The sequence below is a fragment of the Streptopelia decaocto genome (genome assembly GCF_964273445.1).
Source record: "Streptopelia decaocto genome assembly, chromosome: 2".
In the NCBI taxonomy this organism is placed as follows: Eukaryota; Metazoa; Chordata; class Aves; order Columbiformes; family Columbidae; genus Streptopelia; species Streptopelia decaocto.
The window spans coordinates 144,652,673-144,669,719 of record NC_138655.1 but is presented as its reverse complement, the minus strand read 5'-3'; the positions used below and the strand labels follow the sequence as shown (position 1 = coordinate 144,669,719).

Genomic DNA, 17,047 nt, shown 5'->3' with positions numbered 1-17,047 from the left:
CCCAGATTTGTAAATGTTAAGGGGGGGGGGGGGGGTCTGTTGGCACATGAATACATAAGGACTGCCTTAAAAGGCACAAAGCGTTAGGATTGCATCCCAGTCACCACAAGTAGGGCTGTCCTACTTTTCAGTTTTAGCCTCTGCTGTGAATTTTGGTTCTATTTTTGAACACTTTTGTCCTTAGCTAGGACTTCTATTACCCTATGCTTCCATTAATTAATTAATTAATTAATTAATTTTAGCAAATGCAGACAATTTCATTTTAGGTTTGGCCAGCTCTTTCCAGTTTGGCTTCCTGACAACCTTCTACCATCAAGTGGCCTGCATTCATCTGCATTGTGTCTGATTTTCAGCAGGTCCCTATCTGAGGCCCGTTCCTCCTGGCTGTTACCCAGGTGAGCAGTCCTGCTGCAGTCAGAGTGATAATAGCTGTCAGTAATTGGTGCTTCCACAGGTTTGTAGGGTCAGGGCTGGCTTCTTCCCTGCCTTTGGATAGCGCTAATCTGCTTTCAAGTCACGCTTGAATGCCAAGAATTTTGAAAGGTTTGCTATCAGGTTCCACAAAGGGATATGCTTGGGCAAAACGTTTTGATTTTGATGGAGAGACGCACAAAATAGACTACAATTTGCATAAGGAGCTACTGAGAGAGGAGAACTGAATGAGGGGTCGAGGGAAGGGTTTTCATCGACTTCAAAGAGTATTGGATCAGATCCATGCGGAGCATCTGTAACTTTCTTTGATGCACCAGCAAACTGGAGATAACAAGCCTTTCTTCTCCATATATGCCCTACCTAAGGCATTACATGGAGAAAGACTTTGAGACTGGCAATGGCATAAGCCAGTCTTAGAAGAGAAAGTAGGTGCACATAATCTGTTTGGGAGAAGCTATTTTTTTCTGGGTGATCTAAGGTTGCAGCAGTTTTGAAAGCAAAACCCTAGAGGTCACTGCAGAGCAGCCATTTGAGCTGCTCTGTGTTCTGAAGGAAAATTGTTGAAATATTGTGGAATATTAAAGCAGATTTTTTAAATATGTGCTTTGAGGTGACTCTGAGTAGTCACTGTCCATCCCTCTCCAAAACCACCCAACGACGTGACATGCTCCCACAGAGCAGGGTCCCAAAACTATGCACTGTTATCTTTCTCAGATGGAATGTCACTTTCTTCATGCTACACACTCCACCTCCTATTCCCATCTACTCCCCATCCCACACCTCACTCCATGAGGTCTTCCTGCTGCAGAGTAGCTCGACTTCATCATCCCGACTGCATCGTGTCCTCAGCACCCACAACCTCCCACCCACCGTGGTCCGAACAAATAGTCTTATTTGTCCTTCTCCAGCCAGAAGAACAGTTCTGACAGCAGGTAGGTCCCTGCAGCTACTGCTGTGGTTGCTGCAGGCTGGGAAGTCACCACAAGCACAGCTGACCACATCTAATCAACCATAGTTATCTGTGGAGAGGTGCTTAATGGGCTTAGTTAAAGCCCACAGCATGGGCAGAGTGAAGGAGTTTTACTGTGTCTTGTTGGAGCAGTTAATCTGCTATAGCCATTTTAGGTAAAGTGTTGTGTTTTTTTTTTTTAATTGGTGATTTCTGCATATTTTTCAGGCAGGTGTAGAGCAACAAGGTGAAATCTTGTAGAAAAGAAGATAAATTGGCACAGGGTAATAGAAATAAGAATAGCAACAGGACCAAAATAATAAGCCATCGTAAGAATTTCTACAGCCCTTTTAATCTGTGGATGTCAAACAATTTGCAAGAGCTAAAAAAAACGCAAGTCTCTCAGCAGTGCTCATGCGTCAGAAATACACAGTTTCTTTCACCTATTGCTTAACTGCTGTCACCCCTGAATTAGGACAGAGAAGCTGTTCATTGCTGAAGGCAATGATGCCTTGCAATTTAGGGTATGAGAGGCTAACTCACACTGTAAGACAAGGCAGCATTTAGAGTCTAGAGTGGGCCAGGCCACTGCCTTACAAAAAGAGCCATGGATCTTGAGCACCAAGTGGTCAGGCCCTCAGTTTGACGTCTCAGCTGATAAAACAGGAAAGGTGAAAGCAGGGGCAGAACCAATCTTTTAACAGCTGGCTGTAGGAGAAGACAAATTTGTAAACTGAAAGAGGAACAAAGGAAAAACATTTACCCCCTGCTTTTAATAGAGATTCATTCATAAAAGTAGAGCGAAGGCTACAAGGTCAAAGAAAGTTACATGTGATCTGGTTTTGGGAAATGCCCTTCTTACAGGCCAAGCCCAGAGGCAGAGGCTATTTGGGCTATTGCCAAGGAGAAGAGTCATGGAGGCCATTTTTTTCCTTCTCTGGGGGCCTAAGGAAACTCCAGCTAGATATATTGTACATGACAAGGTTTAATGACCTTTGTTCATAATGGACCTAAGTGTGAATACCCAAGTGCATTCAGGAGAGGCCCAGGACTAAGAGATAATGTAAAGCCTAAAACAGGGAGGGAACATTTTCTGGATTGGGAATAGGGTCATTCCTGGGGCAGCGAATGTGTGAGGGTTCATTTTGCACCTGGTATTCTGATTAACAGTGCGGTCGGTCTCCTGAACTTCCCAAGAATGAACACCTGCTTCTACCTCTGCTCAGATCCTGGCCCTTCGCAAGGCTTTCTCCTTCAGTAATCCCAGAAAATGCATAGACATCCCGTGGCTCTGTCAGAACTGTCACACCAGGGAGGACTGGTCTGAGCTCCCCCATTCCTGGGAGCTCGCGGTCAGCTCTTTAGCTGCCATCCTTTACATGCTTTCAGTCCACCCGCTATGTCCTCATCCTTCAGTTCTGACTCCTTCTGGAAAGGAAAACATGAATTCTCATCTCTCTCTGACTCCAGCACTGTCCTTGGCATTGCCTTTGCCTCTTTCCTAACAGTTGTGCAAACCTCTTTTCTATCCTTTTCCGTTCCTTCCTCCTATCAATAAAATGCTGGGATCCACCCTCTGATCTTCTACCTGAGCAAATATGACCTGGCTATGGGCCACATCTCTGGATCCTATACATCAGCACTGTGGCAGGGCAGCTCAGTCTTTGTTTCTATAACTAAGCAGCCTACTTGAGCATCCCTGATGACTTACTTTTTCATTTTTCCCTATTTCTGTGGCAGCTCCTCTTTCCTGACACGTTTTTTCGGAAGTCACTTTGTAAATGCTGTCTAACTGTGCGAGCAAAGGAGGTGAGCTGGATGAGCACAGCTGATGCCTCCTTTGCCAACCTTCCCAAAGCCTGCAGGCCAGATCCTCACAGTCACCTCCAGCGTGGGCAGGTAGCTGCTGACTCAGATGGGACTGCGTGTTTGATCGTCTCTCTGGTACCAAGGGAAGAGGACTGAGCATATGGAACTAGGAGGATTCAGGCATCAGGTGAGGGTGAGTGCAGCCAAGAAAGCCAGAGCCCAGGGGATACTACAAAGGGATTTCTGAGGTGGAGAGGGGAAGGATACCACAGAGCAAAGGAAAAAAAAAAAAAAAGGAAAAAGAAAAACAACAAAAGAGAAGACAGTAAAAGGGAGTGCAATAATGGGCATGAATTTCTCTTTCTTCTGCCCCATGGCAAGCTGCCAATCCCTTCCACATACATTCCTCAGTGCTACTAAAACCAGTCCCCATGGACACACCTGCCTTGAGAAAAATTCTTTTAGTCTTGAAAAAATCTGGGCACTTCTTCAATAAAGAGCTTTGCTTTTAAACTACTTTGCCTTTGTGAATTTTGGCAGCAGCTCCCACTTGGAGAGCTTTTGAGAACCCTTTCTGTAATCAGATTTCTCTGCCCTGCCCCAGGGGACTGTGGGCAAGTTACTTCCCACAGCTGTCCCTCAGCTTCCTATTCTGTGACATGTGGTTCACCGCCACCTCAAAGGACTGGGGGTAGGCATCGCTTCTGAGTAAAGAGCTGTGAAATCCGTGAGGCTGATGGGGTGCTGAGCATTACATGACATGCTGTGAGGGCAGTGTTACCACAGCTCATCACTTGGATATAGTAGGAGGTGGGACAGGCACAGGAGTCTGTTTTAAAACACTCTGCTACCCAGTGAGAAAAGTCATTAAATGAAAGGAAGGGGAGGAAGTTCAGTTGTGTGGTGACAGGACTCATTTCTTCTATACAGTAGGACAAATGTTGAAGACCAGAAAACACAAACATGCTTGGGAGCATTAGCTAAACCCTTACCTTCTTGTGGAAAATCAGGAAAAAAGCAAAATGCCAACTGTGACTTTTTAAGTTCCTTGTCATGCAGGCTGCCTCCTGAGCCACCTCATACTCGAGATGTTCTGTGGTGGCAAAATAAGTCTCTTTTCTTCTCTTGTTCCAACCAGAATCAGAATAGATTGTCATCAAGCTTAAAAGAGAATCCAAATGATTTGCAGCATGGTACAACAGAGAAGGGCACCACCACAGTTCTGTAGATACGTGGCATTACAATTTCTGGTGAAAGGAGGGTGAAGCTGATAGTAATGCAAGAATAGCCTGCTCCTTCTTTCCTGTCTTGTCTCTGCTCACAAAAAGAGCCATGCTGCGTTTCGAGCAAATAAGTTATTGTTAGCAAGCTGCCTTTCCTCATTTCTACCGAAAGCTGTCGTGGAACAAAGAACATGGGTTCATTTTAGACTGCATGGCAATACGCAGCACAGCCAGTGCATACAGCTGCCTGTTTCCTAACCAAGCCCATACCGCCTTTGCTCTGAGGTCAAGTATTGCTCTTGATGTGCTAAAGTTGCTCTAGTTGTCTGAGCTTTGGTTTTAATATCACAGCTGGAAAAGCATACACTAATTTTACCTCCTCTCTTTCAATATTTCACCTCTCCAAACAATCAAGTACCAAAATAAGTTTTAGAAAAAGCAGGGTCTGGAGATCTGGATGCTGTTAGGAGTCATGCAGAGTCTAATTCTGGCTTGGCTGCAAATCTAATTTGTAGTCTTGAGCAAGTCAATTAAATTCTCATCAAGTCTTCCCTCAGTAAAACTGAGAATAATTACTTGCCTTGTAGAGATGCTGCAAAACCTAAGAAAGTATTTAAATAGTTTGTTTAAGATTTTAAAATATCTTAAGAATTATGTAGAAACCTCAATTAGGATTTATTAAAAGGTTATTTAAAAACACAATGGGATAAAAAGTATCATAATTGAAACTAATTAATGAAATAACAATGTTAAAAAACTTCTGAGATGTGAAGGATGGAACATAATCTGCAGTTGCCTGGCAGAGTATACTCAGCTCAGAGAAGCGATTGCTTTTTGTTTGCTGTGGTGGAACAAAGTGCAGACACATGAAGACATTCTCGTAGCCTATAATACTCTTAATAGTGTCTTCCATTATTATCAATCTTTATTATTCATAACCTTATAACACTTTGGACCTTTAGCTGGGATCTGTCCTGGTGTGTTTGGTACAACACACACGGAAGATAATGAAGTGCCCCAAAGAGCTTACGGTCAGAGGTCCTGAATGTCCAGCAGTTTACGTCACATGGGAATAGACCATCAATGGCAACAGCTCTGTTTATAGATATAAAATTAGTTTGGGTAAATGCATCACAATGGGAGGCAAGTTCAAATACATGACAAGAATTGTCACATGGATTCCCCTGGCAGATGCGTGAAGCACAAGGTAACAGTGGCATCATTGTGGCTGGTGTCACTGCCAGACTACACCAGTTGCTTAGATATGCTCTTTGTGCCCACTGAGAGATGCAAATTTCAGGGAGCAGGCTGGGAAGAAGCAGAGTAACTAAGTGGACTTGCAGAGGCTTAGATGGATCTCCTCATTGATTTTGGCAGCCTGAGATGAAGCACAAATGTATTTGAAGAAAGCTTGGCCTTAAATTAACAAAGACAGACGTGACAGGCAGAGCGTAGGCCAGTACCATCAGCATGTCTAAGACAAAACATGAAGTCAGGACAAGCTGAGATAGATCTTAAAAGTGAAAAATAGAAGTTCAAGCTGATATATAGAGAATAAAAAGCCAGTAGAGGGAATGATGAAACTGAAGACATAGACAGCTTGCAATTTTATACATGCAGATCTTGACACATGCTCAAAATTAATTTTTAACCTAACAGTAATACTCAGCTCAAGAGATAATTAACTCGTACCTAAATGAACCTGGCCCTTCTTCCCCATCTCGCACTGTAAGACAAACAGTAGAAAATAAGGCTGTCAAACATGCTATTTTATGAATGACTACTGAGGAATAATCGATTTGATCCATATCATTTTTCACAAGGGATGATACAATAAAAATACAGATCAGTTAAGAAACCTTTGCCTTATCCCACCACATGAGATTGCTATACAACCAGTTCCATCCACTATCTGATACAGCAGAGAATGGAAGAAAGAGTCAGACATTGCCAAAAAAAAGCATCAGAAGAGCTGACTTGGGAAGTTCACATCCATTTCCTCCACTCACTCCTCCCTTACCTGCCCCACTCCCTTCCTCTCTGCTCAGTCCTGCGTCAGTCATTTGTGTGTCTGTGTTTTAGAAGAGGTGCGAACTGCCCGCAATGCGGAGGGCTGGGAGTGACAAGAGGGCTTCTGGTAGATTTACAGTGAAGTGTAAGGGACAGGATATTCAAACACCTTTTGGTACAGCTACTCTAAACTGTGGGATGCACAGTCACATTGAAAGGTGATGCGCCACTACTCTGATTTTACAGACATGGTGAAACCCAAACCTTCCTCTATTCCTCATTTTCATTTTAATAAGGAGAAAAAGGTTGCTTAGTTCAGTGTCTGGTTTCTTTGGGGCAGCAGAGTTGTGTTTTATGCTGTTTGTTTGGTGATATTGTCAGTGCAGTGACGTTCAGCTCTGTCCTTGGAAATACAGGTCTATTCATATGACTACTTACCTGTAATTAACACTGCACAAGCTGAACTGGGCCTTACAGGACTCTTTCCTCCGGTCATCCTGCTGTGCGAGTGAGGAGGCACCAGCTGCTGCTTAGCCCAAATGTGCAGTTGCACACAATGATGTTTATAGGTGTAAAATAAATGTGCTCTCTGCTCAGGCAAGCTTCCTCTGTCAGCGATAGTTACTGACTTGCCAGTTCACCAAGAGTTGGTCTCCACCAACCATGCACATCCAAGGTACTAAATTTAATGTGTTTTGCATGAGTCTGTGTGTGGGTACTAGTTATGTCAGCTCCATGGTCTGTTTGTTTTGTGTGGCACTCAGCCGCATCTGTAGGAGGTGTCAGTGAGACCCCATATCTGTGGGGACAGCAGGAAACTGGCATTTTGCCACTTCTCTTCCTACTTTCTGCTGCTTGCAGAAGCAAAGAACATTTCAACTTGGTATCCCAGCTCAGAGTCCCTGTACTCAGGCGGGTGCTGGCTTCTCCACTAGCACGTGCCTGAACACAGGTCCAGCTGCGGACACCTTCTAGTCACGCTGCTTTCTGAGACAGTCCTCTCCCGACGGGAAAGGTGAGGAGAGAGGAGAGGGCTGCCTGACTAAATAATGCCTATAAGGGCCAAATGCCCTTTCCAGTAGCTGTGCAAGAGATTTTAAGAAAAAAAAGCAAACAACTCAACCCAAACCAAACAAAACCAACCAACCAACCAAAAGCAAAACAACAAACCCCTCCCAAACAAAACCCCAAACAAACCAAACAAAAAACCCCAAATAACTAAACAAAAAACTGTCCATAAAACCAAACAAAAAACCCAAACAGGCAAACAAACAAAAAAACCCCAGACCAAACCCAACAAAATGAAACAAAACCAAACAATGGCTGGTACCTGAATTCAGAGCATGTGAGGACAGTGATTTCTGTACAACCTGTGAAGACTCTTGGGAGCACAGACCTGAGCAGGCTGGGCATATAGACCCTGGTCAGAGCAGGCAGGCGACAGCAATAGGTGATGCAAAGGCATCTCTGTGTGGCAGAGCACGATACAGCACAGACACAGGAAGCAGTGTGCTGCTGTGGTTAACAGGCACCTCTGATGACACTATGACTGTCACCACCTATGACACTACATAAAACCAGTAGCAGCTTCATTAAAGCTGCTTCACACCTCTGGTGGCCTTTGTGCCATTCTTCTTTAGGCTGGCTGTAGTGATCAGAGTCTTTTAAAAGTTATGAAATTGTACAATTCTCCCGTGGAAAGTGTAGGAGAATGAAAAACTGAGGACATACAAGACAGAAGGAGCAAAAGTAAATTCAGTGCAATAGAGGTCCACTTTCTGAAGACATTAAACAGTTTCAAGACTACACTAGTCTAAGTAAATGAACACACCCTTTTTATTACTGAGGCAACCAAAGTGAGGAGAATGGAAACAGCCTCTTATAGGTAAAGCCAAATGAGATGTTGCCTAGTAACTCTCAGCAGGGAAGCATTTAAACCCAGCCAGTTTAGTGAAGCTGATGTTCTGACTCAGAGATTATTTTCTCTGGAAAAAAAACAACCAAACAAACAAAAAACAAGATGAAAGCAGGAAAGCTCAATTTAACAAACATACAATTTATTTTCTTGTTACACCAAGCCTTGGTGACAGTGCTTGGGAGAACACAGAAGTATTTACAAACTTGTACAAGGAAGAACAGACAAGGCATGTTTTCAACAAAAGCATGTCTTTTTTGATGCTGACTTTTTTTCCCCAAAACACAGTAAATTTCACATTCATTTTTATATTTGGATTCTGAAATACACAAGTGATAACAGAAGTGTGGAGATATTATACAGATTGTTACATTATTATAATGTAAGAGGAAGTTCCTGAAGTAAAATAGCTCTGCTGTTGGACACAAAATCAAAGTCACTGATTTAAAAAAAGAAAGACTTCATGTCTTCACTGGCTCCATTGCCTGGAATAGCTGCAGTTAGACCCTTCTTCAGGACTTGGATTTTACAGGTTTATGGAAAAGTCACTTGGTTTGGCTAAAGGTCTCTCACATCAGGGGAAAACAAAACCCCCTAGCCCCTATTTGGAGATTTGTGTTATTTATTTGGAGATTTGTGTTATTTTTGCTTCTCTTTAGAAGGATACAATGATTTTACGGAAGTAAAAGCCCTGGCATGATCAGCCATGGACATCTGTATTCCTGGTGCCACAACTACTGTTTGGCATAGGCAAGGTCAGGTTGAGGAGAGTATTTCATTTCAGCAGCCTCAATGGAGTTAATGATCGTAGTTACAAATGCACAGATTTTTTTTTTTTTAAATACAATAAGCAGATCAACACTTACATCACACTAACCATGAAAAGGCAGATTACCAAAGAGTTACCACAAATATATATGTGTTATCAACACTGATAGTAGCTCGAAAGCAAAGCTGCAATGGCATAAGTACTAAAATCTGAGTTCTATATTAAAAACATACATTTTTCACAAGCTTGAATGAGCAGTGAAAGGGTGTTCTATAAGCCACAGAGATCCACTTCTCACTGACCAGAGCTGGGTTTGAAGTTTAATGAAACACAGTTGATACAGAACCCCTGTCCAGAAGGTGTGGGACCATCATCAAATGCATGGCCTAGGTGGGCCTCACACTGCAACAGAAATTATGTACCATTATTACCATTATAATTATGGACCAATATTGTGCTGGTATCTACTATGCTATCCTGAGGTAAGCACCTCATATGATTAATTCACTATTGAATTGTGTGGTAGGGAAGTCTTGGGGAGACACTAGAAATGCATCCTGGAGTAATCACCTCTGGCCAGTGGGTGAATATCTGCCCCAGATGAGGAAGTCAAAAGGTACTAATGGCAGAAAGTACAGGAAATAAATGAGCGGATCTAGAATTCTCAATACATAATGAAAATTTCAAATTAATTGAGACTGTCACTGGAGGTCCTTCTCACAGGTCAATTGAGGATTCTCCCCCTCCACATTATTGATGGGAAAAAGACTCAGAATAGCTATTACTGATTCATTATAAAATTGGAAGATTGTCTTCAGCTGAGGTTCTTGAAAGATGTTTGCTGGATATTACTGAAAACATGAACTATGCCATGATAAGGGACTGCAATGAATGCTTGTTACATTTGTAGATAATACTTAATCCTGCTAGAAGGGTCTGCAATTCATTAAACTTGATTGCATACTTTTGTATCTCAACAGATGTAATACACAGCACAGACTCAGGGTTGGGAAGAAATGGCTAGGGCTGTCAGTTCCTTAGAAAAGGAAAGGACCTGGGTATTACAGAATGTCCCAGTACAAGTATGGCTCATGGGTCAGGGAAGGGTAAAGGTGTAAGGACAGCAACATGACCAGGACAGGAATAGCTGCCATGGAAACGTGGTTTCTGTGAAATGAGAGTACCCGTAGAAGATAGCTGTGAAGGTGTCGTGTACCACCAGCACCGTGCAGGGCAGAGGAATGAGCTTTGACTGCTGCAAAGCAAATTTAGTGTTTTCCCCAGTGTCAAAGCAACAGCAGGAAGACATGAAGGTTACAACTACCTAGTGAGGCTGTGGAATCTCCGTCACTGCATATTTTAAGAATAGCTTCAGTAAACCTCTAGCAGGACTGAATTAGGAAGCACCGACCCTGTGATGGGGCAAATCGGTGAACTAAATCTCAGAGTCCCTCCTACTGTCTGTTGTCACATCCTGCAGTTCACCTGAGGTCCTCTGAGTAAATTTTCTGTTTAAACTCCAGGCTTTGGCTATACTTAAACAACTACTGTCCCCAGTCACATAATTTTCTTCACCCAAACCAACTGTCTATATTAGGTATTTAGAAATCTACTAGTGTGCTTCATACCAAGAAGTAAGACAGAATTTTTATTGTGATACTGTAATTCTCACTGTTAGGTTTAGGTAGATTTATTCATGGGCACAAACAAACTTATTTGTTAAGATCTGTGTTTTTGGGTATCACCTCCAAAATAATCATACCTGTTTGCAGACAACTTCAGTTCTAGTTGATCTCAATGAGTTATCTGGTCGTTTCATGGCACTCGTATTATTTTCATCTCTGCCACAAGTACTATAAGACTCAGAAAATTATGGCCATCCAATCCCAGAACTGTACTTCTTTTCTGAGCTATAATGGAAACCAGATTTCCTTGCTAATTAATAACAGAGATGTTACAAAAAAGTCTGGTTTTAATAAGAACATTGACTTTTTCTCCTCATCCCTGTCTTGTACTACTATTAATAATAGTTGGCACAGTAGAAGTTTTCTCACTGGCATCAAACTATGCTGGAAGATCTTTTCTAAAGGGGATTCTTGATCAGCCCACAACAAGAGCTTTTGTCTCACTGTTTCTATGTCACTGACAGGTTGGCATTTTATAAAGCTTGCAAAAAGGTTTGTGCAACAACTGGGTGAACTGTTTAGCTGAATTAAATCTGTAAAGTTGCAGTTTGAAGCCTGGCCCAATGCAGCACAACCTCAGGGGAGAGAGTTTACAAGAAGAAAAGAAGTGTGGAAAACAGCTTGGTCGTCCCACCAGACTGGGCTGGTGTCTGTGATGGCTTCGGCTTGCAGTCAGCCACCAAATCAGTCTGGAAAATCAAATAGAGCCCTACTCAAACCACCAGTCAATGAATGACGAATCCTCACAGCACAAAGATCTACTTTTCCCAGGAGATAACTGCAGCCATCAGAAACAATACTACAGACTGACGACTTGTGAGTGACTCTTGTTAACATCCAGAATCACCAGCCCTGTTTAGTAGCATATTAAAAACTAGAGCTTATTGGGAAATATGATCAGAAAATATTTTGGGGATTTAGCATACAGAAATGAGATAATATCTTCTGTTTAAAGTTGTGCAAGCTTTGATAACAAGTATTTTCTCTTGGCAAAGAGTGACCTAGTGTAAGTTAGAGCTAGAAATGAAGGCAGACTCACATACTATAGGATAAGTGGCCTGGGGACCCGCCACAACTGTTTCCTCCCGATTTCCCATGTTTTAGCCCTATTTCATAAACCCAGTGCTCTTACTGGCATCTAGTGGTGAATGGAGACACCAACATCAGCAGCAGCTTTTTTGTGATCAAGGAGATTAGTACATTAGTTGATATAGAATTTAAAGCAAAATATCTAGTATATATCATGTATATTTTGGTTGGCTAATAATACAGTGAAGAAAAATCTGAAAATCTTATATGCAGGGCCTCTTAGGATGACAAGACAAAAAAGCTGGGCAAAAAGCTTAAAAAATCCAACCCAAAGAACAGTGCATGCTTCAACATGCATTTGATAATTCACTGTGCGCAGCTGCTGAATGACCGAAGGCTGTTTTTTGTGTGGGCTGTTGCTCAGACCTTTACGTCAATCCATGAAGACCCATGAAAAATGTTCTTCTACCTCCTCCCTTCCGTGGAACTGGGGAGAAATAGGACACAGCACAGAGAAGCAAATGTGGTTTGCAGACTCTGTGTTTGTATGAGAAGGTATTTCTTTCTGGCCAAGGAGAGCTCCTTGGCACAAAACCACACAAACACTGTGCCCACCAGCCATAGGGTCCCAAAGAATAACCTGTGCTGTTTCCTTTTTATTTTCAAAATATTTCGATCAGAACTCTTCATTTTTTGAGACGGGGATCCTTCTGCTTATTCATACATAGATACGAGCATCCTCTCTGAAACCCTGTAGAGCTGAGGAAGGTCTTTAATGCTATGTGGGCTTTGCATCTGACCCTGCCTGACTCCATCCCTTACATGCTGCTCACAATACTTAAGTTTATTGTAGATGTTTCCACTGCTAAAGGGTCATTTTTTTGAGCTGTTAAACCAGCTCTCAATAGAAATGGTCTCTGTGGTTTTACTAACAGTAATATCACTTAGATTCCCTAATAGAAACATTTTAGTACCCAAAATATTGCTGTTCGAGATCGCATTTGTCCTTTGAAGTATTTCACCACTTAATTTATGGATAAATGGACTTTCCCTAAACATATGCATTAGATTAGCCTTCGACACACCATTCCTCCAGCACATGTCATTTACTTTGATCCCTATTTCAGTCGTCCTGGATGGAATCCAGATAATTCTAAAAAGTGCTTTTTGCTGTAAGAATCTCAGCTGTAGGTTTATGGTTTGCTGAAGGTTTGAGATTTCATTAAAGCACCACAATTTGCTATCTATAAAGATTAGGGGTTTGTTCCATGTATTTCTCGCTCTTTCAAATGAATATTTGGTAGCAGAAGGTAATAAGTTCTGGTATAAATTTATACACATATGTATACTTTGGAAGAAAGGAGGAAATGCTTCATGTTTACCTGTAGCTAATGATCTAATGCATTTGAAAAAGAAGAGACATTTTTAATGCTCTAGGAAATAAACATGATGAATGAAGGTCTTATCAAATACCATTTTTTCCTCTCATTGTTAGTGGCCTTCACAATATAATGCATTCATGTAAAATGTATTTTCAGACCATTTTTCATATTTAGTAGCTTTCACTTTTCTTAAAAGTTATTTTTCTGTAAGTTTTCATTGTTTGTTTTGTTTTTTAATTTCCCTGTATCAGTCTGTCAGGCTCAGCATTATTTTACACTTTAAACAAAAGTACCTATATTCTCTGAGAGCTGAATACTGCAAAAAGCAACATGACTGGTTATACTATTGTTTTGTTATTAGTTTAGCAGCAGAAGCAATTCCCTGCAGTGCTCATCTCTCTTCATGTTGACCTGTCAATATCTATTGTCTAAAATAAAGGATACCTAAACTAAAGGAACAGTTTAGTAATTTAAAGTTTCTCTAGCTTATCCAAATTTTCCAGAGGTGTTTTTATGTTTTGTATTTGTCTTCAGAATATTCTGCAATGCTGCACTAGCTTCTGAAATAAATTTATTTTTAAATGTTGATTAGCAAATCTCTACAGAAAAATATACATTTAAGCAAATGTTCATATGCATAACATTAGTTTTCAGTGCAGGGCCCAAGAAAACCTAACTGTTCACAATTATCAGCCTCAAATTCTACCATTTAATTGCTTAATTGAGGTTTATTTTTGATACTGCCATTACATTTCCCCCCTTTCTTGCTATCCAGATCTCTCATTCCTCAGCTTCCCATTTGACATTCTGATCTGTGATGCATCCTTTAAAGTCTTCATAGAAATGAGCACATCAGCTGTACTCCATTGAGCTCTCAGCTGGGAATAAATAAAGGCTATTTTCTAGATAAAAAATATGAGGAACTGTCTTTTCTGGTTCAGTTACAGAGAACAGAACACCCTCTGCACATCCTACTCCAAGGCACTGTATTTCCTTTTACTTAGACTTTAATGAAGTTGCAAAATATTTAGTATTGTAAAGAGCACAGAGGTTAATAGCACAGTCATTCACAGTCAGGTTTTAAAACGTAGATGTAACCAAAAAGGCAAAACCAGTGGAATTTAATTTAGGGAACAAGAGGGGCGTGGGGTGAAGAGGAGGGACCCAGCAGTAAGAACATCACAACAGCGGGACCAAGGCAGAGCACAGGTCTCTCCAGCCCAGCAGCGTGAGTGGCAGAAGACTGCAAGAACAGAGCAAACGTACAGTGATACTCATGCATAAATACACATATTTTGTGGCATCTTGTGGCTTAGGAACCTCTTAAACAGGATTATTATCAACCGAAAAGGACCATGTTTGTGCAAGGAGGAAAAGGCAGATCCTAATCTATTATAGCAACTACTGTCTCCTGACCACTGGAGACCCTCATATGCTCAAGAAAAGGGCACATCATGTACCTGTATCACCACAGGTATCCTGGAAATCTTATATATAGCAGTCTGGCACGAAAGGATTGCTCTTCTGACCTACACTTTCCATTTTTCTCATGAAAAGATGCTGCCCCTCCCGCCACAGTTACGGCATTATAAGGATGCTGTGGAATCTAAAGGGTTTTACCTGAACAGTAGGGCCTTGGAGCACATGCAGTAGTATATTCCTGATTCTGTGTTATTGAGATAGATCCCACTAAATGGCTATTAAAAAAGGAAGAAAAGAAAAAAAAAAAAAAGGGAAGTTAATAATGCAGGTCTTTAAAAGCTCACCATCTGGAACGAGCATGGAGGAATCAGATTCAAAACAGAAGAAAAACCATAAAAAGAAGGCTTCACAGGGGGGCTTTGAAGAACAAACACGAGCAGCCCAAAGAAATGAAGGGGAGGATGCCTTTGGATTAATAGTGAAGACTACCCCCTGCCCCCAGAAACTTCGAGACCAGTCAGATGCATAAATCATCCAGGTACCAGGGCTGGAGTCATGACCTCTGAGGAACTTGTGAAAAGTGCAGGATGCCAAAGACCAGGTCTCTGCTATGGAGTGCCACAACTTCAAGGTGTCCCTACAAAGGGACTCTCCTCCTTCCTGCATGGTCTGAAATTGGGATCTTTATTTTACAGATAAGGATTTGGGCACACTTCACATGATTTAATCCCACATTGCATGTGCCTCGCATGCAGAAGTTGTGGCTCTGGGCTAGGGATGACGGTGCTGCACCCACAATGCTACGTGGCCTCCACCAGAGAAGGAAGCAAAATGTGGGGACAAGGTGGGCGGTTGATCTGGCACACAAGGGGTAACTTGGCTCCTGCATATTTTGTAGCAATTCTGTATATAGTAAAAAAAAAAGGAGACTACAGGACAAAATTATGATCTTCTCCCTCCCTCTGGAGTGGCCTCCACTACTGCCACACAGACGGCTGAGCTGGCAGTAAAGTATCCCAGAAAAAAAAAGAAAATAAAAAGAGTGCAGAATGTTTTTCATCTGCAACCCAGCCTGGGTCAGAACAACATCCACCTGGTTCAGTATGTCTAACTTCCAACCACAGGGAGGCAGGGGAAAACCTGTGAAGCAGCTGAGTGATGAGAGCTTCCCAAAGCAGGTTTTTCTCTGCCCATCAGGCAGAGGAGGAGACTTAACCCTGGATAGCATCAGTGCTTTAGCTTACCAGTTCAGTTCTTTTTTCTCTTGTAACATAAAATTACACCTGAGTAAATTTATTTTCCCAGTCTGTAGAGACAGTTGCTTCAGCTTGTTTCATCAGAGAGCCTGTGTCTTCAATTAGATGTAGAAAGTCGTATTATTTTTAATATTGTTTTAATCACTGTTAAGGTGATGCTTTCCATCATCACCTCCATTTCTATGGGTACAGAGAAAACACAGGAGGATAGTTCAGGGACATGAAGAGCAGGAGCGAATGTAGGACTTTGCATCTGCTTTCCATTCTGTGTGCTACATATGAAGAGCAGCTCCAGCACATTGCTTGGGAAGGCTCTGAACAGAAATGGGCACCTATGACCCCAGGCACCACCTGCTCTCCCAGCTCAGCCCTCCCTGGGAATGTTTAAGGCCAGGTTGGATGGGGCTTTGAGCAACCTGTGCTAGTGGAAGATGGCCCTGCCCATGGCAGGGGGGTTGAAACAAGATGACCTTTAAGGTTTCTTCCAGCCCAAACCAGTCAATGATTCTATGACTCTATGATTCTATGATTCTATTCTGGCTTGGGATAACTGCTGGCCTGCTGGTGCTCCTTCCTCATCCCTGGATATTGCTGAAAGGTTTGGTAGTTTGCGTCTTGGAAATCATCAGAAACTAGAACTAGCACACATTCATGGGCTATTAAAGTCTGCCAACTTCCACAAGCCTTGTTGAAAAGTGGTGCTAACAAGGTGCACAGGAAGAAAGTGGTATCTACAGCCCAAGATAAACAGGGCTACGGTTAAATGGGGGACACACAACAGGAGAGCAGAAGTCACAGTGCAAAACTCCAGCAATGCCTGCTATGAGCCTGTACACACTGTGCAGAACATCTATGGTGATATGAGATTGCAATAGAATTAATAGATTGGCTGGAAAACAATGAGTAAAATAGTTTCATTCCTTCCTAATAAAAAATGCTGAGGGGGAAACCACCTCCATGTGCATCTCCCATCAGCATAGCATATGTGAAAAAAGATCAGCTCCTGAGTGATCAATGCTTGCCTATACTCATCTCTTGCAATGCAGAGGAGGAGGCAGCTCCCGAGCACTCTCTGGAGCAGATGAGCTGCTATATCAATGGCACAGGACTGGGCGATATGCTGGACACAGCCAGTTGGCTATGGCCAGTGTCACCCCCCTGTCCTG

General features: G+C 42.1%; 1 protein-coding gene across 1 annotated transcript; it reads right to left on the bottom strand.

Annotated features, from left to right (window-relative positions):
• Positions 1–9,401: 9,401 nt before the first annotated feature.
• On the bottom strand, positions 9,402–15,899 carry MSRB2 (methionine sulfoxide reductase B2; the record flags this gene model as incomplete). The annotated part of the gene is given in 5 exon segments (XM_082044617.1): positions 9,402–9,509; positions 10,870–10,977; positions 10,981–11,017; positions 14,824–14,900; positions 15,870–15,899. Coding segments are annotated over 5 exon segments (360 nt in total), but the record flags the coding sequence as incomplete, so codon positions are not given.
• Between the last annotated feature and the right edge of the window lie 1,148 nt (positions 15,900–17,047).